Source organism: Panthera uncia (genome assembly GCF_023721935.1).
Source record: "Panthera uncia isolate 11264 chromosome B3 unlocalized genomic scaffold, Puncia_PCG_1.0 HiC_scaffold_1, whole genome shotgun sequence".
Classification (NCBI taxonomy): domain Eukaryota; kingdom Metazoa; phylum Chordata; class Mammalia; order Carnivora; family Felidae; genus Panthera; species Panthera uncia.
In genome coordinates, this window is record NW_026057582.1 from 110,691,796 (window position 1) to 110,716,127 (window position 24,332).

Below are 24,332 nucleotides of genomic sequence, written 5' to 3' on the forward strand. Positions count from 1 at the left end.
ATGAAGAAGATATATTAAAACAGAAATTAATACATAATAAGTAAAATGGCAGAAGTAATAAATCTAAAGGCCAATTATTTCAAAATAAGAAATGAAAGACAACTTTTACCAAATCAAAAAAACATTAAGAAATACAGAGGGGCGCCTGGGTGGCTCAGTCAGTTAAGCATTTCACTACTGGTTTCAGCTCAGGTCATGATCTTGCAGTTTCATGAGTTCAAGCCCCACATCAGGCTCTGCACTGGCAGCATGGAGCCTGTTTGGAATTATTTTTCTCCCTCTTTCTCTGCCCCTCCCCCACTCATGCTATCTCTGTCTCTCAGTGTTAATAAACTTAAAAAAAAATTATAAAAAGAAATACAAACAGAAACCTAACACAATAGAGAAAATGTTTTTAAACATTAACAGAATACTTACAAAGAATGCAAAATAAAATTTTAAACATTTAATCAACATATGATTTCCTAGAAAAACACATCCTAAAAAATTAACGAAAAACAAACAGGAAGGACACAAATATTGTTGATCACAAATACAGGGTTGATATCTCTCAAATTTTTAAGGAACATATTATTCTTGGCTAATTATTCTTCTTTTAAGTGCAGAAAACATTTTGAAAGGATAAAAAACTACACAATTCACTTTAAGGAGCTGGCTTAATACTGGCACTAAAACCTAGTAATAATAATGATCGTACACAGATCTACACACATATGCACAATCACACAAAACACACAAATCTTGCTTATGTTTGATAAACATCCTGAAGAAAATGACTGAATTCACGGTATTTTAATCAGCCATCTCTGTAATTTCCCAAATATCCTTAATTGTACATATGACTTTTAATTTAAAAAATTAGTTTTATTAACACAAAATAACTACGGATAGCTCAATATCTAGTCTACAATGTTTCTCATATTCACATAATTGAGAAACTGATATGTGTGTTAAAAACCCATTCTTTATATTGTTTTAACAGATGTTAAAACATATTCAAAACACATAAACCTGCTAAAAACTGAACAGTTTTTGATAATGATGATTGTTCTAATGTGCTCCGAAATATGCAACAAAAATATGCTCTACAATTAATCTACTGGAGCTTGTTCACCTTTCAATAATTTCACAAGTATATATCCCAAATAGAATTTAGTAAACAGACGACTGAAAATATTCATTGCTGCCTGAGGTAACTACAAAAAAATAATTAAAAAAATAAAATTAAATCATTATTTCAGAAACATTTCCTCCAAAGAAATAAATATAGGGGTGCCTGGGTGGCGCAGACAGTTAAGCGTACAACTCTTGATTTCAGCACAAGTCATGATCTCATGGTTCATGGGATCAAGCCCCGCCTCAGGTTCCAGCTTGAGTATGGAACCTGCTTAAAAGTCTCTCTCCCTCTTTCTCTGTACCCTCTCCATCTCTCTCTCTCTCTCAAAATAAATAAACATTAATAGTTAAAAAAAATAAATAAATCTAAAGTTATCATTGAACTGAACCACTGTGAGGAGAAGAATTAAATTAAAATCTTAACTAAAGAGTTTATATTTTAATTAAACCAGTTACTGTTCCTATCTTTGAATTCTATCTCAACAAAAGCCTTAAGGTTGCAATTATTATTACCAATTTTAACCAATTACAGGAAATCATCTTAAAAATAATTTCTAAGAACTAAATACAGGCATGATACTATGGTAGGTCCTGTCAGTACTTCTATAGCTCCTCAAACTTTGAAGATAACTTCTTCCTACTTACTACCAAACCTCCATTCTTAGAACCTGTTCAAACTATATGTAACAAGAGGATGGTTAAGAAGCTTGGGTTCAAGTGGGAGATTTCCTATCAAATCACATTTGGAGTTAGTCTAACTTTGACACTGGTAAGCCTCATTCTCAAAATGGGATTTCTCCTTTTCACCAATACCTGGGCTCCTTTTTGAATTACCTGAATTGCTCTTGCCAGTCTCTAACCAAAGAAGGAATACCGCACTAGGACAATAAGCCTTGGTACTTGCTGAATGCCTGAACTTACAAGTAAACCCACTAGCTGCAATGCACTATATTAGCACCATACTAAGTGTTTTTATTGACTACATGTTGACTAAAATATCACCTAAAATGCCTGACTGAAATTGTTTATTCATTCACCTATTGTCAACCTCATGACCTTCAAAATTACCACCTTCAGATACCACACTCCACATCCTAGTAAAACTTCTTTCAATGAATGAGTCTAGTTTCAACTCCGTGTATCCTCTTCTGCCCCTTCTGCCAGACTAACTAATTTCACTTAAGTTAATAAGCAACACCCAGGCACGTGCAAAATAAGCACTCTAAGGTTAGATAAATAAGAAAGAGGCATCCATTGCCCTCAAAAAGCACTGCCACCTTATAATGAACACAAACCACTAAATAACTTTCTGCTACAAAACCAAAATTAAATTAGGCTAAGCAGACACAAATGTTCTATCCTGATGGAGTCAGCTTACAGCATTTAATAAGGTTAATCCCTATGAAGAGGCAAATGAACCAAAATTTGAAAGATAAGTAATATTTTAACATAAAAAAGCAGGCTATTTATACCTGCAAAAAAATGTAAACAACCAAGATGTCCTTCAATAGGTGAATGAATAAACAAATTATGGTACATGCATACAATGGCATATTACCCAGCAATAAAGAGAAATGAGCTAGCAAGTCACAAAAAAGATATGAATGAATCTTAAATGCATACTGCTAAGTGAAGCAAATCAGTCTGAAAAGGCTGCATTCTATATAATTTCAATTATGTTACATTCTGAAAAAGGCAAATCTACAGGCATAGTAAAAAGATCAGTGGTTGCTAGGAGTTTGGGGAGAGAGGCTGAACAGGTGAAATACAAGAGGCTTTTAGGAATGAAACTATTCTATACCAATAGTAACATAATGGAAGAACACGACATTATGCATTTGCCATAACCCATAAAGTACAAAGAACAAATTTTTTAGAAAATTATTTCAGACACTGAGGGATCCTAGGAAAGAATGCAGACCATGACAAGAAAATCTAACTGTATGACAAATATATGAAACAACCTAAATGAAGGGAGTGGGAGAAAAAGGTGCTAACCTAAATTAATTCTGGATGAATGGAGTCAGAAAAACTAAAAGCAGAAGGAACACCATACTCTAGTTGATAGTCATTTCCCGTATCAGTGTATGTGTACATACATATATGTACATTCCCATACATGGACAGTTGACACTTAACGTGGATTTGAACTACATGGGTCTACTTAACATGCGGGTGTTTTTCAATAAATAAAATACTGTAAATGTATTTTCTCTTCCTTATGGTTTTAACATTTTCTTTTCCCTTGCTTACTTTACTGTAAGAATACAGTATATGATAGATCTAACATACAAAATATGTATTAACCAACTGTTTAATAAGGCTTCTGGTCAACAACAGGCTATTACATTTTGGGGGAGTTAAAAGTTATACACAGATGGGAATGCAAGCTGGTGCAGCCACTCTGGAAAACAGTATGGAGGTTCCTCAAAAAACTAAAAATAGAACTACCCTACAACCCAGCAATTGCACTACTAGGTATTTATCCAAGGGATACAGGTGTGCTGTTTCAAAGGGACACATGCACCCCCATGTTTATAGCAGCACTATCGACAACAGCCAAAGTATGGAAAGAGCCCAAATGTCCATCGATGGATGAATGGATAAAGAAGATGTGGTGTGTGTGTGTATGTGTGTGTATATATATATATATATATATATATATATGTATATGTATACATGTGTATATACGTGTGTGTGTGTGTGTGTATATATATATATATATATACATATGCACAATGGAGTATTACTCAGCAATCAAAAATAATGAAATCTTGCCATTTGCAACTACATGGATAGAACTGGAGGGTATTATGCTAAGTGAAATTAGTCAATCAGAGAAAGACAAAAATCATATGACTTCACTCATATGAGGACTTTAAGAGACAAAACAGATGAACATATGGGAAGGGAAACAAAAATAATATAAAAACAGGGAGGGGGACAAAACAGAAGAGACTCATAAATATGGAGAACAAACTGAGGGTTACTGGAGGGGTTGTGGGAGGGGGGATGGGCTAAATGGGTAAGGGGCATTAGGGAATCTACTCCTGAAATCATTGTTGCACTATATGCTAATTTGGATGTAAATTTTTAAAAATAAAAATTTTTTTTAAAAAAGTTATACACAGATTTTTTTACTGCCCAGGAGAGCTGGCATCCCTAACCACTGCATTGTTCAAGGGTCAACTGTATACTGAAATTGAATAATTAAATAAATGAATGGCAGATGGTAGGAGATAGCTTCCTTATTGTTAAAGTGGGAGTTTCTACATAAGGGGAGAAGGCTAGGATGATACATGTGATAATGTATTAGTTAGAAACATCAGTATGACCTCAGGTTTACCTTTATATAGATATACATGGATATATAAAAACATTTGTAGTATGTGACTATACATGGATTAGTAAACACACATGTATTTCCTTGCTCTGTCAAACGAGAAGGCCTGTAAAATGATTTTGAGATGAATCTGGCAGGATGAGAAGTGAGCTGGGAAAACATGGGAAATCATCACTCCCAGAAGAATGAGGCAATAAAGACCTTGATTATAGGAAGAAGCATGGTAGGAAATTAAGACCTTTGGCTCCTATTTAGACATGAATAGAAAAAAGGTAAGTACCCTTTTCTCTTCACTCATCCAGATATTCCATCTTCAAATAAATAATCTAACCAAAATCTTAGTATAAGAAACAAATCTCAAATATAGAGGGAGAAACACTATTAATGGCTTAGAACATGATACAGTCTAGAGCGAAATACTGATCCTATCCAGCAAATTGAGGGATTATGGATATCTGGCCAAAGGGAGACAGGCAAGAAAACCCAAGCCTTTTAGAGATTCTGGTAATAGCAAAAATTCCATCTTTCCAAGAAACACCATAATAAAAAGCATTAACCCATTTACACCTAACCAAATAGTTACACAAAATTAAAAGTGAGCAGTTACCCCAGTATTTGAGAAATGACAACTGAAAATATAATCACTCACTTCTAATAATTCTGAGACAATAGGCAGAACTTCAGGATTACAGATATCTATGGAGTCATCCCGATATGTCTTCTTTTTATAACAGATATTACCCAAATGTAGTATTGCTGAGAGAAGAGAGAAAATCCTGTGAAAATAAAACCATAAATTACAGCTTGCTTATGTGCATTCTCTACACTTACTTCACTGCAAAATTCTAATCAAGCACATTAACCACTACAAATATGAAGTATCTAATCATTATAAAAATAAAAAATATAGGAATACTAATTATAATAATAAAAATTATGTATATTATGTCAGGTACTTCACAAAGTGCTTTACATAACCTTACTTTCAGTACTATATCACTTTTCAAACATAGTTGTTAGAAGAGGACTTGCTATTGCCTAAATCTGCTATAGTGTTTCAAAATCCATACCTATCTAAATGTTTTTCATCCTGCCTGGAATTGTATCCTTTCCCTACATTGTATATTTCAGATCTACTGCATCAGAAACTTTAAAGGCAAGTCCTTGGAATCTGTATTTTTTTAACTAAGTAGCTTAGGTGATCTTTCATTATTAGTTACATCTTTGAAATGTTTTCCTACATCATACTAAGGTGCCCTTGATAAATGCTTTTAAAACATACACTATGAGGGCATTAGGGTAAATTACCTGATATCAGGCCCCTCCTATAAAAACAGCATCTACATCTGGACACTCCTTTCCATTCTTCCCTCACATCTAAGAGGAACACACGACCCTTCTCCAGTCAACAACTAAACCTCTACTTGTGCTCTGCATCCTGGGAACTCCAGTTGACTCATTAATTTTATTATACCTATTTCCTATATCTTACCTGAACCTACAAGAACTTTCTACCAAAATAATATCATGTTCACTTTTCTCTTTAAATAACCCATCCTAGATCCTACATCTTCTCCTTCCCTTCACAAACAGGCTTTTTAAACTGTTAACTTACACACTTGTCTTCACTTTGTCATTCCCTGTTTACTATCACATTCTGGCATCTGACTCCATTAAAATATCTCATTGAAGCTACCAATGACCTCCATTAAACCACGAAAAGTATATTGTGTCCCAACTTACCTGATCCCTCAAAGGCATTTAACATAGCTGAACCTTCCATCTAAAAGCCCTTCCTAGAAATCCATACATATATACACATCTTTCTGGCTTGTCCCATTGTTTCCTTATAATAAACCTGTCCTACCTGTAAAATTTTAACTAGTGTGTTTTCCAAAAATTACTAAGTGTTCTAAATAAAATAAAGATACTGCTTTAGGAATCTAACCTATACATTCAAAATCCCTGAATCAACAACTAATTGATCTAATTTTTCAAACAATTTAAAATTTTAAATGTTTGAGGGGCACCTGAGTGGCTCAGATGGTTAAGCATCTGACTCTTGGTTTTGGCTCAGATCATGATCTCGTGGTTTGTGAGTTCGAGCCCTATATCGGGCTCTGTGCTGACAGCATGGAGCCTGCTTGACATTTTCTCTCTCCCTCTCTCTCTGCCCCTCCCCTGCTCACTCTCTCAGTCTCTCACTCAAAAATAAATAAAGTTTAAAAATTTAAATGTCTGAATCATTAATACGACTCAAATAAAACACAGGCCAATTATAAAGGAATAATTTATAAAACTCTGGGTTAGAGCGGAAATTCAGTATCAACTGAATCATTATACAGACTAATGGAAGCCAAAATATATAAAAACACAAATTCATGGGCCATTTATTAAAAACTATTTTTAGTAGGAGTTTATGTAGTTGCTAATTACATTGTTTCAGAATATGGGGTTCAATAATCTGCACATTAATGTTTTCTCACACACAAATACATAATGCATAGTCTCCAATAATAAATGTTACATAACAATCTCATGTACAATGATTAAACACAAAAAAGATTTACAAATATGAATAAGAATCCCTGTTCTCAGAAAGCTTATAATCTTGCAATAGGAGAAAACACAGACTCAAAAACTGTAAGGCAGGGTATACTAAAATACTGAAGGCAGAAACAATACACAATTAAGAAAAATTTCACTAAAGAGACAGGACATGGGGTGACTGGCTGGCTCAGTAGGAAGAGTGTGTGACTCTTGATCTCAAGACCATGAGTTTGAGCCTCACACTGGGTATAGAAATTACTTAAACTTTAAAAAAAAATAAAAAGGGAAGACATGTACAGTACTCTAAAGCAAACAGGTTTCAATTAATATACCAAATTTTGGGCTGCCTACAGGGCTGTGTTAAGAATAATTCTGGGGGCGCCTGGGTGTATCAGTTGGTTGAGCAACCAACTTCGGCTCAGGTCATGATCTCACAGCTCATGAGTTCAAGCCCCATGTCAGGCTCTGTGCTGACAGCTCAGAGCCTGGAGCCTGCTTCGGATTCTGTGTCTCCCTCTCTCTCTGCCCCTAACCCACTCGCATTCTGTCTCTCTCTCAAAAATAAATAAACGTTAAAAAAAAAAAAAAAAAGCTGCTGATAAAAAAAAAAAAAAAGAATAATTCTGGATTAGATCTGAGTGCAGTGGAAAAGAATTTTGTGAATTATCAGCAGATAATTAATCATGGTCACAGGAGAGGGGAATAGCAGTACATATGATATGTTATCAAAAAAAGAACTGAAAGTATGTGAATGACTGAAAAAGAGATAAAGATGTGTCCTTCAGGGCACTTGGATGGCTCAGTTGGTTGAGCATCCAACTCTTGATTTTGGCTCAGGTCACGATCCTGGGGTCATAGGATAAGAGCCCCACATTGGGCTCTGTGCTCAGCACAGAGTCTGCTTGGAATTCTCTTTCCCTCCGTCCCTCTCCCCCAGCTTGTTTTCTCCCTCCCTCTCTCTCTCTCTCTCTTTCTCTCTCTAAATTAAATAAATGAAGGGGCACCTGGGTGGCTCAGTCAATCAAGCATCTGACTCTCAATTTCACTCGGGTCATGATCTCACAGTTTGTGGGATCGAGCCCCCCATCAGGCTCCACGATGACAGCTTAGAGCCTGCTTGGGATTCTCTCTCCCTCTCTCTCTGCCCCACCTACTCTCTCTCTCTCTCCCAAAATAAATAAACATAACTATTATTATTATTATTATTATTAAAATAAAATGAAGAAAAAAATTTTTTAAGTGGGTCCTTCAAGGAATTGGGAAAATACTGAACATTCAGAATACAACATACTGTTTTAGGACACACCATCAGCCTAGTTAAAATGCAAAACTTGTGTTAGGGAGTATCTGAAGATAATACTAAAAGATAAAGAAAGGTCAAATTAAGGCCAGGCTACTAAGAACATACTTTTTCCAGTGTTTTCCAATATGAAACACAGTGATATCAGAAAGTGTAAAAGACACACAAACCCTTGGTGTATGAGAAATATTTTATTTCCAATGTATGTTACCTTTAAAAAAAATGAAATTCAGTTTCACTATTATTTAATATATAGACTGACACTTTGGTCCATATATGTCAATCAGGTATCACATGAGGTATGTTGAGGGACGAATATAATATAGCATGGAGGAACTATAGTGGTACTCTCATTTACTTAGTAACTTTCAGTAAAATGCAGTTTATGTGACTAATTAAATTGGCTTGCATATTTACATATTGTACTATTTGGCAAAAAATCATTTTGGCAAATAATCTAACTGAAGATCATACTAATGATGTAATCACAAGTAAACAAGAAAACAGCAGAGCTGTTATTCTACTTTTAGTATAAGATTAAAAGTTGACAATATAATCACATCTGACATAACTAATTCAATTCCTGTCTCAAAAAAATAGTTCTGTTACTTTTTTTTTTCTGGTGAGAGGTTATTTGTCTTTAATTTTAAAAAGTTTGTTTTATTTTAAATATAATTTGCTTCATCTTTATTTCAACCTTTTTACATTGCTATTTTGTTTATAATGAACAAAATATGTTTAGTACAATAGTACAGACATAAATTTACAGAGGAAAAACAGGGAAATTATATTTTATTGAGAGGTACACATGCCTTAGGATTAGAGCTCAATGACGCAGAAAATAAGAAACTATAAAAATAGCATTATAAAGCAAGTTTTTAAATAAGGTCCATGGACAGGCTTTAGGAGCACCATGAATTCCCACAATTGCATGCAAATATTTATGGATGCACATTTTACAGGAAGAAGAGCTCCAACTTTTAAGAGATTTTCAAAGAATTTATAATTAAAAAAGCAATTCATAACAGGTCTTTTAAGTAATGCTTAACAAGGGAGAAGGAAGCACTAGCTCAGCAATATCCATTAGAAAATTCTTTCAAAGGACCAAGGAAGAGGAACTTCTTAACCATACATTGTGATTTGTTCTCTACCAATGGTATAGAGTACAATATATAAACTCACTGTCTTCGTGTCTTGGGAAGAAATCCTACCATTTCCATGGCCAGTTGTAAGCGTTCAAAGTCATGCCTCAAATCTTCCCCCTCTACGGAGAAGCAATCCTGCTTATTAAAGAAAAAAGGGGAAGAAATCAAGATTACCTATTGAAATATAAGGTAGGCCACTCAGAAATAATAGTAACTTAGGTAAGTATACCTGTGTATAAAAATTAGAGCTGGTGAAATATTTAGACACAGCCAAATTCATTAGAACTCTTATGACAGGTTTGCAAACTCAACACATACCTACCAAAATAACAATTAAGTCACCTTTTTTTCTTCCTTTCACAAATCACCAAGGCAAGGATCTCAAAGCAACTTAAGATAAAGAGCTAGCAATATAAAATGTTCTGATACCAAGTTTGATTTTGAATGGTGAAGAGTCCTGAAGATCTGAAGCATTTAAGAGAGCTCAATTCCACAAACAAATGTTATTTAATCAACAAATATTTAATAAATGCCTATCCCTATGCAAGATGCTAAACAAGATCCTGAGACACAAAAATAAATTTTAGAAGAGGCAGTAATTTAGTTGAGAAATGAAGCCTAGTTTTATATAAAGATGTTTATATCAGTATTAGATATAAAAATAGTTCCTAATGAAATAATATAAATGTGATTATCAATCAGCAAAAAAAGTATACGTGAAAATTAAAAATCTGCAAAGAATACATATTAGTGCATAAAAGTAGCTGTGAACTACCAAATAAAAAAATACTACTTTTTTCGGGTAATCCTTGCATTTCAGTTACCAAAAAAGTCAAACATATACATAATCTGTATCTTTAAAATAACAAATAGGTTTTTAGAGCCCTTTACTGTTTTTGCTCACATTCCCTTACACCTACATTTTCAAACACCTCCTCACACATATTTACTTTTTGAAGATACTGTAGAAGGTTGCATCAAGTTCTCAATACATGCATTAACTGTTAATCTGTTTTATTCACTGAAGATCTCTAGCATCAAGTCAGTGCCAAGAAAAAAGTGGATAATCATTAAGGTAAATATATAGTCAGTGAATTACTGAACAAGTACTGAATTAGATGAAATATTCCTTTTTGAGAAAGTACTCATTTATTATTTTCAGACTATCAAGTATCTAGCATGTACACCCTTTCAATCCTGTAAGAATGAGTTAAACTAGATATAGTTTAAAATATAAACACAAGGAGGCAATTAGGGGTATATACATTCAATTGGGAAGAAAACAGGCTCAGAGATTAAATAATTCACCTAAATGACAGGAGTGGCCAAATGAAAATCTATCCAGTTCTAAATCCTCTGCACTCCCTCATGCAACACCAGTTGCTTGAGCTTATTTAATAGGATACCTCTTAATAGGAATTAAACCAACATAAAATGGGCAACAACTGGTCCCTTGTTAAAAGCAATTTTCTCATCACAGTTCTCCTCAGGATCATTTGTACTACTCCATTACATGTATGATAATACAGAACACATTACAAAACAATCCTTAACAATCCTCTCTTCTCGGGACACCTGGGTGGCTCAGTCAGTTGAGTGTCCAACTTCAGCTCAGGTCATGATTTCATGATTCTGCCAGTTGGAGCCCCACATCGGCCTCACTGCTGTCAGCACAGAGCCCCGCCTTGGGTCCTCCGTCTCCCTCCCTCTCTGCCCCTGCCCCACTCGCGCTCTCTCAAAAATAAATAAGACATTTAAAAAAAAAAACAACATCTCTCTTCTTATAATGCTAAGTCACATAAGTTCTCATAACTCAGAGGGACACAAAGTTTAGTTTGGCCCCAAATATACTCTGAGGAGGGCTAGGAAGATAAACCAAAAGATTCTCAGATTGACTGCTTGCTTTCATCAATTAACTTGTAAGAAAAAGCAACAGAAATTATTCAAACTATAATAGACTGAAAACATCAGCAACAGGCTAGTGAGGAAAGGTATAAAAGGATAGGGGCGCCTGGGTGGCTCAGTTAAACGTCCGACTCCGGCTCAGGTCATGATCTCACGGTCCGTGAGTTCGGGCCCTGCGTCGGGCTCTGTGCTGACAGCTCAGAGCCTGGAGCCTGTTTCAAATTCTGTGTCTCCCTCTCTCTCTGACCCTCCCCTGTTCATGCTCTGTCTCTCTCTGTCTCAAAAATAAATAAACATTAAAAAAAAATTAAAAAAAAAAAAAGAAAGGTATAAAAGGAGAAGAATTTGGGCATAAAATTCTAAAAAGAAAAGATGGAGATAATGATGATCTCAAAGGTGGCAGCAACATTGGGAACATGTACTGTACATTTATGAAGTACTAATAAGCACTCTATCAAGCTGTTTATTAGATGCACTAATTTATTTATTTTTTAATTTTTTTTAATGTTTATTTTTCAGAGGGAGAGAGAGACAGAGTGTGAGCAGGGGAGGGGCAGAGAGAGAGGGACAGAATCGGAAGCAGGCTCCAGGTTTTGAGCTGTCAGCACAGAGCCTGACGCAGGGCTCGAACTCACAGATCACAAGATCACGACCTGAGCCAAAGTTGGACGCTCAACCAACTGAAACACCCAGGCACTCCTGCACTAATTTAATACTCACAAAAGTTAAAGAACATTGTTATCCCTTTAGACAGACGATGGAAACAAAAGAGTTACGTGACCTGCTCAGGTTCTCAAATCTAGTAAATGGGTAAGCCAGTCATCAAGGCAGGTCTGTCTGCTTCAGAGCCCAAATCCCGAAGCATGACTCAGACTAAATAACAGCAGATCAGTTCATAACGTCACAATAAGCTCTTTACAGGCAATCAAGTCTTACATTTACTATATGAGTCTACCAGTCTCCTACCTACTTCCCAACAGATCAGTCACTTGATGTAATAGGTGAAAGGTGGAAACTTCTCAAGAGTGGCAAAACAGCATAATTTTTCCTACTAAAATTTATCAGAATCTATAAATTTAAATGTCTAAATTTAATTTTCCATAATGTTAAATCTGAAACCATAAATTAATTGATATATAATGAAAAGGTAATGCAATTAAACTTTGTATGAAGGAAAAAATTAATGTCCATAATTCCTGATCCTTCCCAACTCTCTGAAACAGTTGTATAATTACTGGAGGTTGTAAACACATGCAGTGAAAATTAAAGTCATGGTTATTTAAAGCAAGGACAAAGATATGTTTCCAGAAGGAATAGTTAATAAATTAGTTCATTAGTTAATAGATATAGACGAGTGCAGATTCTCAGCCTTTTATATCTGACCTCATTACAAAGGGAATGGCAGGAAAAAGATTTTTTATGTTCTCTTTATAATTACAAACTTGCCTTTATAAAATGTAACAAATAAAATTAAATTTACCTACTCATTTTATGCCCTTAAATCATACATCATATATGCCCTACATCATATATGCCCTTAAATCACTTAATTTAAACATATTATTTATCTTATTTATAAGAATTTCAATTCTTAATATTTGGAAAATGATAGCCTCTCTTGCTATTAAAAAAAATTCAAAGAAAAATGTACATGCATCCATCATGTGAAAAGACTGTTAACTGACACATAAAACAGGAAGACTATAACTTTTTAAAATAAACAATACATACTACTCACAACATGTGAGTAATGAAATCACTAAAAAAAATACTGAAAAAATATATCTCAAGGAAAAACACCCTGTAGTTCATAAGAATCCACATCAATGTTGAAATCAGGAATGCAAATCAATTTATTGTCAAAATAAATATAGACTAAACATGAGCAGCAAAAGAATAAAGTTTTAAAAAGTAAATTGACTGGTTTTTAATCCACACACTATATACATACAAATAAATCAATTCAAAGAAATTAAACATTAATTTCTCTTCTTTCCTAGAGTCTTTGTATTTCAGCTGATTTTCTTTCTAAGTCATGAGATAGATGCAAATGAGCAAGGTGAGTGAGGGTCCTTTAACAGGAACACAGAATATTTAGGTACTTGTACTGACCGGCTCAGAGTCATAGCAATAATCATCCCAGCTCTGTCTGAGGGGTTTCTTTGTTATCTGAAAGTAAGGGAGATTAGTTAGGTAGAAGTAATGGTTATTACTCTTCTCTAATTATCTCTTAGAAATAATATTCAGTTACCACTGCTGCTACCCAAAGAAAGTTATTTTGTGTAGCAGCATAAAACAAGAAACAACTAGGTGAACATTCAGATTCTGGGAGATCATATATCATTACAACGAATCCATACATGCTGTTGTCCAGCAACTCTGAGATTTGTATTAATTGATCAATCTTACATTCTATGAATACTGACCCCTTTAGGACAAGAATATGTGTGGTATGGACACCGATAAAAAAAAAATCTGGAAGAAGAATTAATAAGCTCTGGGTTTCTATAATACTATCAGCTCATTTATGGGTAATTATTAGTTTTTAAAAAGAAAATATTTAATCACCCAAATATATGCAAATTGTTTAAACAGGGAAAAGAAAAAGGTCAGAAGCTAAATCAGTAACTTTTTAAATCTACTTAATTTTTATACAGTGGAAATGTTTAGTATTTATATCAAGAAGTGAAATTTTAAATCATCTTGAAATTGATATATTTGATAACAAAGCTATATTAGCTTATATAAAATAGGTAGTTTCAAAACTAAGAAGTATCATTACACAGCATGCTGTGTATCTTGGGAAAAGTCTAGGATACTCATTTCATAACCTTACTACAAACTATCATCAAATGTCAATTTCTTTACAAAAGCTCCATAAACATTTTTTAAATTACCATAAAGACATTTATTTCCAAGGATATTACATCTTGTCTTGATCCAAAAAAACAAGGAATGTCTTTCTGTTAAGTGATCTACTGTCATACCAATTTCATTGATTTTGGTTCTAGAATTTTTGTTAATATGAGAAGTAATAAAATTGGAGAAACTACTGTAATGAAAAACTGGGAGAAATTACTCCCTAATTAGGGGTGAATTTTTGAGTTTCAGAGAAAGATACAAATTCCGTAAGTCATTCTTTTTGATGAATTTCATACTAAATAGGATCATTCACTAAATTAAAAAAAAATCATACTTTAAGTCAGTAGCTTAATATCATGCAAAGAGGCATATGTATTAGACTTCAAAACATACAAAAAAGTTTCAAGTAATCCCATGCAAAGGACAAACATTAATTATTAGTGACATTTAGCATGCTCTTGTCAATAAAAGGTAAATCAAGTGATTTACCAACTTGGAAAAGACCAACCCATTTTATTAAGGTGTAGGTATGTATATAAACAGTTTATTATTCTCTGAAAGAGTCTCACAAAAAGCAAAGGGCACACATATAACTAACTTCTTACAACTGAAAGTAATAATAATTTTTAAATTTGAGAAGCGCATCACATAAACTTTTAGACGGCATGTATGAAAATGCTACTTAATGTCTATTACCAGGTTCAGAGAACAAAGTATTAAGAAGAAAACTTTTCTCAAGAGCTAAAATTTAATAATGCCCAACATTCAAAATACTTTTCATGAATCCTCACCTGATTTAGATAATGATACTCTTCCGGTCGTTTAAGATGGAATGCTAATCTTTCTTCTTCATTTGCTCCTGCCAGGAGGTAATAAAATACATGATAATTCCTGTTGGAAACAGAGTATGGCTTTAGAATGGACATGATCTATAGTCGTCATTTATCAGAAAAAAAGAGCAAATGTTAATAAAATGTTTCAACTTTGCCTCATTTTTAAAAAAATTTTTTTAGTGTTTATTTATTTTTTAGAGAGAGAGAGACAGAATGAAAGCGGGGAAGGAGCAGAGAGAAAGGAGACAATCTGAAGCAGGTTCTAGGTTCCGAGCTGTCAGCACAGAGCCTGATGCAGGGCTCAAACTCACTAACTGTCAGATCATGACCTGAGCCGAAGTCGGCCGCTTAACTGACTGAGCCATCCAGGCGCCCTGGACTTTGCCTCATTTTTTAATGCAAAAGTGGTAAGTTCAATATTTTAAGTATTACAAAATAAATGATGTTTTGGATGCTAAATTCAAAAGAGAGGGGTGAAGGCAGCTATATGGCAAAGGTTAAGACCTGAAAATTCTCTCCTTCATAAAACCAATTAGAAAACTGGCAAATTTGTCAGAATCAACTTTTTCAGAACTCTAGAAAATACCTCAAAGCTTAAAGCAATCCAAGGAGTGTTTACATAAGAAAAACAGCCCAATCTCAGTAAAAAATCCAACCTTTGTAGCCTTTTAACTTGCCCTATTCCATCTCCTGTTCACCAGATCCATGGTAGCCTTCAAAACCACTAGCTTATAATGGTGATGGACACCAATAGCCTGGCAGCTTTCAAAAGAGAGCAGAACAGAGTTAGAGCTCATTGAAAAGCCTCATTCTCTGAGAAATATCATTATTTAAACTATCTGGTGGTTCCCTGGAAGAAGCCAGACAGTTCAAAACTGCCTTTATTGACATTACTCACACTTAGCCCAGTGTGAAAACCTTTTCCCCAGGGGCACTGGTAGAAAATTATAGGCAATTTTTTGAAACATATCAGCTACATTAAACAATGAATAAATGCTGGGACAAACAACAGGTTAACAAAAATTTAAAGGGAAATATGATCTCCACACCAGCTTTTAATTCCAATTAAAATTGGAATTAATTCTATATTCTAATATTCTAATTCTATATTCTAATTCTAATTCTACATTCCTAGGAATCGAGAAGGCCATGCACATACGTAAGGCTGTGCACATGCCCAGGGCTTCATGTCTTCTTGGCAAAGACCAAAGAGGGTACTGAACTCTCACCTCTGGCTAACCTTGAAGGGATACACATGCAGGAAGTAACGGCAAAGGCAGAATTATAAAATGCCTGAGTGTACATCATCAGGAAAATACAAATCAAAACCACAATGAGATACCACCTCACACCTGTCAGAATGGCTAACATTAACAACTCAGGTAATAACAGATGTTGGCGAGGATGTGGAGAAAGAGGATCTCTTTTGCACTGCTGGTGGGAATGCAAATTGGTGCAGCCACTCTGGAAAACAGTATGGAGGTTCCTCAAAAAAACTAAAAATAGAACTACCCTATGACCCAGCAATTGCACTACTAGGTATTTATCCAAGGGATACAGGTATGCTGTTTTGAAGGGACACATGCACCCCAATGTTTATAGCAGCACTGTCAGCAATAGCCAAAGTATGGAAAGAGCCCAAATGTCCATCGATGGATGAATGGATAAAGAAGATGTGGTATATATATACACAATGAAGTATTAGTCGGCAATCAAAAAGAATGAAATCTTGCCATTTGCAACTATGTGGATGGAACTAGAGGGTATTATGCTAAGTGAAATTAGTGAGTCAGAGAAAGACAAAAATCATATGGCTTCACTCATATGAGGACTTTAAGAGACAAAACAGATGAACACAAGGGAAAGGAAACAAAAATAATATAAAAACAGGGAGCGGGACAAAACAGATGAGACTCATAAATATGGAGAACAAACTGAGGGTTACTGGAGGGGTTGTGGGAGGGGGGATGGGCTAAATGGGTAAGGGGCATTAAGGAATCTACTCCTGAAATCATTGTTGCACTATATGCTAATTTGGATGTAAATTTTAAAAAATTAAAAAATTAATTTTAAAAAATTAAAATAAAAAAATAAAATCTATTTTGATATCAAAAAAAAATAAAAATGCCTGAGTATTAAAGGAACGAATCAATACAAACAGAATGCCCTGAGGCAAAGACTAAGAGATTTACAGTTTCTAAGCATTTAATCAAATCACTAGCTGACAACTAAGCTAACCAAGCAGATACTTGAATGGCCACACTTAGAGACTTCATGAAATTAGTTCAAAAAGTCACGATACAAACATAAAAACAACCACAAACAGAAGGAACAGGAGAATCTCATTTCGAGAGCTGCCACACAATTATTTTAAATGTCCAATTATTATTTGAAATGTCCAATTTTCAAATAAATGTATGAGGCATGTAAAGAAACAAAGTATAGCACATACAAAAGAAAAAACACAATCAATAATAACAGTCCTTGAGGAAGCCTTGGTACACAAGATTTTTAATCAACTATTTTAAATACGTTCAAAGAACTGAAGGAAACCATGTGAAAGAACTAAAGGAAAGTAGAATAGTGTCTCATCAAATAGAGCCTATCAATAAATATATAGAACTTAAAAAAATAATCAAAAAGGAATTGGAATTGAAAAATATAATAACTAAAATGAAAAACTACTTAAAAGCACTCAACAGCAGACCTGAGTGGGCAGAAGGCATCAGTGAACCTGAAGACAGGTCATTTGAAACTAGTCTAAAGAGAAAGAAAAATTAATGAAGAAAATTGAACAGAGCTTCAGATATCTGTGGGACACCATTAAGCAGACACCAACACACGCATAATAGGAGTCCCAAAAAGAGAGGAAAGGAGCAAAAAGAATATCTGATAAACTAATGATCAAAAACTCTCCAAATGTGATGAAAAAACAACTGCACATCCAAGAAACTCAACAAACTCCAGGGAAAAAAACTTGAAGAGATTAACATTTAGACAAATTAAAACTATTTAAACACAAAGACAAATTTTCAAAGCACCATGAAAAGATATGCTAATCAAGGAATCCTAATAAAAGATTTCTCATCAGGAACCATGGCACCAGAAGAATAACACACTTTTAAGTACTGAGACTAAAAACACTACCAATCAAAAATTATATGTCCAACAAAACTATCCTACAAAAATAAAGGAGATATTAGGATAGTCCCAGATAAACAAAAATTAAGAGACTTTATAGCTAGCAGATGGGTCCCATAAGAAATGCTACAGGGCCTTTTTCTAGCTGAAATGAAAGGAGACCAGACAATTTTCAATTAAACGTGAAGAAATAAACAGCACTAGTAAAGGCAACTATGTAAGTAAATATAAAAGATAGCATGTATTTAAGTTTTTTGTCTGTAACTCTTTTCCCACCTATTAGATCTCAAAGACACCAGCCAAAAAACAATGACCAATCTGTATTGATGGATCTACCATTATAAAGATGTAATTTATATGATAATAATAGTACAAAGGAGAGGGAAAGGAACAGAGCTACACAGGAGCAAAGTTATTTGTGCATTATCAAAATTAAGTTATTACTCCAAAGAAGATAAAATGTTAACTGTAATTGCCAGGGGAAGCATTAAGAAAATAACTTAAGGGGCGCCTGGGTGGCTCAGTCGGTTGGGCATCCAACTTCGGCTCAGGTCATGATCTCACGGTTCATGAGTTCAGACCCCACGTCAGGCTCTGTGCTGACAGCTCAGAGCCTAGAGACTACTTTGGATTCTGTGTCTCCTTCTCTCTCTGCCACTCCCCAACTTGTGCTCTCTCTCTCTCTGTCTCTCAAAAATAAATAAATGTAAAAAAAATTTTTTTTAAATAAAATAACTTAAGAAATATGTAATAAGAGATGCCAACGGTACACAGAAAACATCTATTTATCCAAAACACAGCAGTAACTGGAGAATAGAAGAACTAAAACATCATAAAAATATATAAAACAAATAGCAAAATAACATTCATAAATCCTATCTTAGCAATTATATTAAGTATAAATTAATTAAACACTCGAGTCCAAAGATGAGTAAAATCAACTATATGCTATCTACAACCGACACACTATAGATTAAAAGATACAAAAAGGCTTAAAGTAAAAAGGATGGAAAAAATACCATGCAAAAAAATAAGTGAAAGAAAGCTGAAATGTCTATATTAACATCTGATACAATAGACCTTAAGACAAAAATTATTACTAGCTGCAAAGGACATTTTATAATGACAAAAGGGTCAATTGGTCAAAAAGATGTAACAATTCTAAATATAAATACATATAAAAACAAGCTTCAAAATACATAAAGCAAAAACTGAAAGAACTGAAAAAAGAGGAAAAAAAAAACAATTCAACATAGTACTGAGATATTCCAACATCTCACTTTCAATAATAAACAGAACAAGACAAAAGATCAACAAGGAAAAAGAAAACTTGAAAAATACTAACAACCAACCAGACCTAACAGCCATCTATAGAATACTCCATCTAACAACAGCAGGATAATTACCCATGAAACATTCTCCAGGTTAGAAAATGTTAGACTATCTGGGGTGCCTGGGTGGCTCAGTCAGTTAAAGTGTCCAACTTCAGCTCAGATCATGATCTCACAGTTTGTGAGTTCAAGCTCCAGGTCAGGCTCTGTACTGCCAGATTGGAGCCTGAAGCCTGCTTCAGATTCTGTGTCTCCCGCTTTCTCTGCTCTTCCCTGTTTCTGTGCCCAAGCGTGCTTGTGCACTCACTCTCTCTAAGATAAATAAACTTTAAAAAAAATGTTACACTATAAAACAAGTCTCAATAAATGTAAGGGGACTGTAGCATCTGGGTGGCTCATTCAGTGTCTGACTCTTGATTCTGGCTCAGGTCATGATCTCACAGTTCATGAGTTTGAGCCCCCCACATCAGGCTCTGCGCTGACAATGCAAAGCCTGTTTAGGATTCTGTCTCTCTCCCTCCCTCCCTTTCTCTCTCTCAAAATAAATAAATAAAGTTTAAATAGGGGTGCCTGGGGGCGCCTGGGTGGCGCAGTCGGTTGAGCGTCCGACTTCAGCCAGGTCACGATCTCGCGGTCCGTGAGTTCGAGCCCCGCGTCAGGCTCTGGGCTGAGTTCGAGCCCTGTGTCAGGCTCTGGGCTGATGGCTCAGAGCCTGGAGCCTGTTTCCGATTCTGTGTCTCCCTCTCTCTCTGCCCCTCCCCCGTTCATGCTCTGTCTCTCTCTGTCCCAAAAATAAATAAAAAACGTTGAAAAAAAAATTTAAAAAATAAATAAATAAATAAATAGGGGTGCCTGGGTGGCTCAGTCAGTTAAGCGTCCGACTTCAACTCAGGTCATGATCTTGCACCTTGTGAGTTTGAGCCCCACATCATGCTCTGTGCCTGAAGCCTACTTAGGATTCTGTGTCTCCTCGCTCTGTCCCTCCCCCACTCGTGCTGTTTCTGTCTCTTAAAAATAAAAAACCTTAAAAAAATTTTTAATAAAGTTTAAACGTAAGGAAACTGAAATCATACAAACTATGTTCTCTAACGACCTTACAATGAAATCAAAAACCAATAACAAATTTCCAAAATTCAAAAATACAGAAGGAAATTCACAAACACACTCCTACATAACAATGGGTTCAAAGAAGAAATCACATAGGAAATTAGAAAATACACCGAGATGCATGAAAACAAAAATACAACATGCCAAAACATGGGAACCACTGAAGCAATGTTCAGTGGGTCTTTATAGCTAGCTGTAAACCCATATTAAAACAGAAGAAAGAACTCAAATCTAACCATTCACCTTAAGAAGCTTAAAAAAAAATTTTTTTTAATTTAAAGAGGAGCAAATGAATCCAAAGCAAGCAGAACAAAGTGATAAGCATGAGAAGGGAAATAAAATAGGCAACAGGAAACTGAGAAAAATCAACCAAAACTTGGTCCTTTCAAAAAATCAACAAGATTGACAAACTCTTATCTAAACTGACCCAAAAGGTGGGGGAGATTGCTATGGTCTGAATGTGTGCGCCTCAAAGTCCTATCTTGAAATCTTAACCCCAAAAGGTAATGGTATTAGGAAGTGGGGCCTTTGGGGTTGATTAGGTCATGACAGGTAGAGCCCTAATGAATGGGATTAGTAATTTTATAAAAGAGGTCCTACAGAGTTCCCTATCCCATTCCACCACATGAGGACCAAGCAAGAAGGTATGAGTAATGAACCAGGAAGAACTCTAACCAGAATGCAACCATGCTGTCACCTTGATCATTGACTTCTCAGCTTCCAGAACTCTAAGAAATAAATTCCTATTGTTTATAGCCTTCCCACATTGAGGTATTTTATTATAGCAGCCCAAACAAAGATAGGAGTAAACCTCAAATTCAAGAAGAAAAGGGGAAACATTATTACTAGTCTTTTAGAAATAAAAAATATTATGAGGGAATACTATAATTTTTTTTTGTCAACAAATTAGATGAACTAAATGAAACAGACAAATTCCTTGACAGATAAAAACCTTAAAACCTGGCTAAAACGGAAACAAAAAATCTACAGAGACTTATAATAACTAAAGTGTTTGAATTAATAATCAAAACTTCCCCCAAAACCCCAGAACCAGATGCCTTCGCTAGTAAATTCTACCAATCATTTAAAACAGTATTAACCCAATCCTTCCCAAACTTTTCCCATCTCATTTTATGAGACAGTATTATCTTGATACCAAAACCAAAGACATCAGGAGAAAAACAAAAAAACTTACAGCAATATCCCTTATGAATACAGACATAAAAAAATCCTCAACAAAATACTAGCAACCCAAACGCAGCAACACATAATAAAGATTATACATCTATCCACAAATAGAATCCAGAAAAATAATAGTGAATTAGTTTATAAACTCTGGATCTTATTTATCTCCCTCCCATTGTTGAAACCATGCTATATCCCTACCATTCCATTAAAATGTGTTAGAAAAAGTTACTAATAATCTTCTCATGGCAGTATCTTTTAGCTCTACAAATCTTTATGAAGCTATTCCCTTCCTAAAACTCCCTTCCCCTCATTTCAAAAAACTTCTAATTTAAATTTCCTCATCTGCTAGCCACAGAAAAATTAACAGTCTTGAGTTGTAGTCCTAACCTGGAAGGTATTCATTACAATAATTTTAGCTATTAATTACTGAACTTTAATTATATATAAGGACCACACTAAGCACTTTACTTTTTAAATTTTTTTTAATTATTTTATTTTTTTTATGTTTCATTTATTTATTTTTGAGAGAGTGGCAGAGGGGCAGAGAGAGGTATACAGAGGATCTGAAGCAGGCTCTGCATTGACAGCAGTGAGCCAGATGTGGGGCTTGAACTCAGGAACCATGAGATCATGACCTGAGGTGAAGTCGGACGTTCAACTGACTGAGCCACCCACACGCCCCTATTTTTACTTTTAGAGACACAGCAAGCTCAAGTGAGGGATAGAGAGAAAGAACCCAAGCAGGCTCCATGCTCAGCACGGAGCCTGATGCAGGACTCAATACCACAACCCTGGGATCATGACCTGAGCCAAAATCAAGGGTCAGACGCTCAACTGACTTAGCCACCAAGCTGCTCCTAAACACTTTATAAATGTTATTTCATTTACTCCTCCAAATAACTCTTGTCTTCTATCTGTATAATGGGAATAAATTTCAAAGAAACAGATGCCAAAGGCATAGTCAATATTCGAATGTAGGCCTCTTTTTTTTTTTATGTTTATTTATTTTTGAAAGAGAAGGGGGACAGAGCATGAGTAGAGGAGGAGCAGAGAGAGAGAGAGAGGGAGAAACAGAATCTGAAGCAGGCTCCAGGCTCTGAACTGTCAGCACAGAGCCCAACGCGGGGCTCTAACTCACGAACTGTGAGATCATGACCTGGGCTGAAGTCAGATGCTTAACCGACTGAGCCACCCAGGTGTCCCTGAATGTAGGTCTCTTTAACTTCAAACTCTGATTCTTAACTTTATTTTGGCTCATTGTAGCATGAAGCAAATTATTTACTGCTCTTACATTTGGGGTCTTTCTTTCCCGACATTTGGTTTCTTCATCCGTACAAAGTTACAGATATCATCTCTGAAGTCCCGTATACTTCATATATTATAACAAAATTAAGTGCCTTATTAAAAATTTTCTCAAATTAGAAATAGAACACTAAGACATGGGGAAAAGCCCAAAGGCACAATGCTTACAAAAAGCAATAATCTGAGATACCACTGTTTTCCTGTTTGGACAGTTTGCCTAGAATTTAGAAAGGGCAACAGTTCCACGTGCAGGCACACCTTGAAGATAATTGTTTGTGGGTTTCAGTTCCAGACCACTACATACAATAAAGCAAATATCAAAATAACATGAGGCAAATAATTTTTTTTTGTTTCCCAGTACATATAACAGTTATGTTTACACTACACTATAGTCTTTTCAGTATGCAATAGCATTATGTCTAAAAAACAATGTACATACCTTAATTTATAAGCACTGCATTGCTTAAAAAAAAAAAAAATGCTAACCATCATCCAAGCTTTCAGCTAGTTGTAATCATGGATCACAGATCATGGTAACAAATATAATAACAATGTAAGAGTTTGAAATATTCCAAGAATTACCAAAATTTGAGACAGAGATACAAAGTGATCAAATGCTATTGGGAAAATGGTGCCAAAAGACTTGCTCAACACAGGGTTGCCACATATTTGTAAAAATCACAGTATCTATGAAGTGCAATAAAACAAGGTATGCTTGTACCCGTTAAAAACAACTCCTAGCAGCCTCTGAAAAAGTGCAATGTTCTGCCAGTGATAGTAACAGCAATTATACATAAAGGGATTACACAGTATAAACTGAATTAAAAGTCATAATATACAAACATCCTAAAAGTTGATCCGCATAATACAAATGTTAACTTAATTAAATTATACTAATAAAAATCTGTACCGTTCATTATGCTCTTGATAAACGAGTCTGGACTTCTCCAGTAGATATTTTTCAACATAGGCACTAGGAGAAAAATAAAATTGGTTGATATAAACAATAAAGCTTAAGGTAGATAAATACTGTTTCATAGAAGATGCAAAAGTACAAAGAATACTATCCATATAATTTTAGTACATTTACCATTACAACTGTTTTATAAATGCTGGCAATGTTATCTGCGTTAAATTCATAAACTCGTTAAGTCTTCGGCAGAGGGGAGTCAATAAATCAAAATAAAGTCACAAGTTCAAAACATGGCA

At 34.9% G+C, this 24,332-nt stretch overlaps 1 protein-coding gene across 6 annotated transcripts in view; it reads right to left on the reverse strand.

Annotated features, from left to right (window-relative positions):
* MYO9A (myosin IXA) overlaps positions 1-24,332 on the reverse strand; it is a 283,325-nt gene that overhangs the window by 195,175 nt on the left and 63,818 nt on the right. For 5 of the 6 annotated variants that reach the window (XM_049611861.1, XM_049611862.1, XM_049611864.1 and 2 more), the window contains 5 exons: positions 24,034-24,096; positions 15,013-15,112; positions 13,472-13,528; positions 9,492-9,589; positions 5,109-5,235 (listed from right to left, as the gene is read on the reverse strand). In XM_049611861.1, coding sequence (XP_049467818.1) covers positions 5,109-5,235; positions 9,492-9,589; positions 13,472-13,528; positions 15,013-15,112; positions 24,034-24,096 — 445 coding nt within the window. The remainder of the gene's footprint in view (positions 1-5,108; positions 5,236-9,491; positions 9,590-13,471; positions 13,529-15,012; positions 15,113-24,033; positions 24,097-24,332) is intronic. The other variant, XM_049611863.1, reaches the window with a different exon arrangement.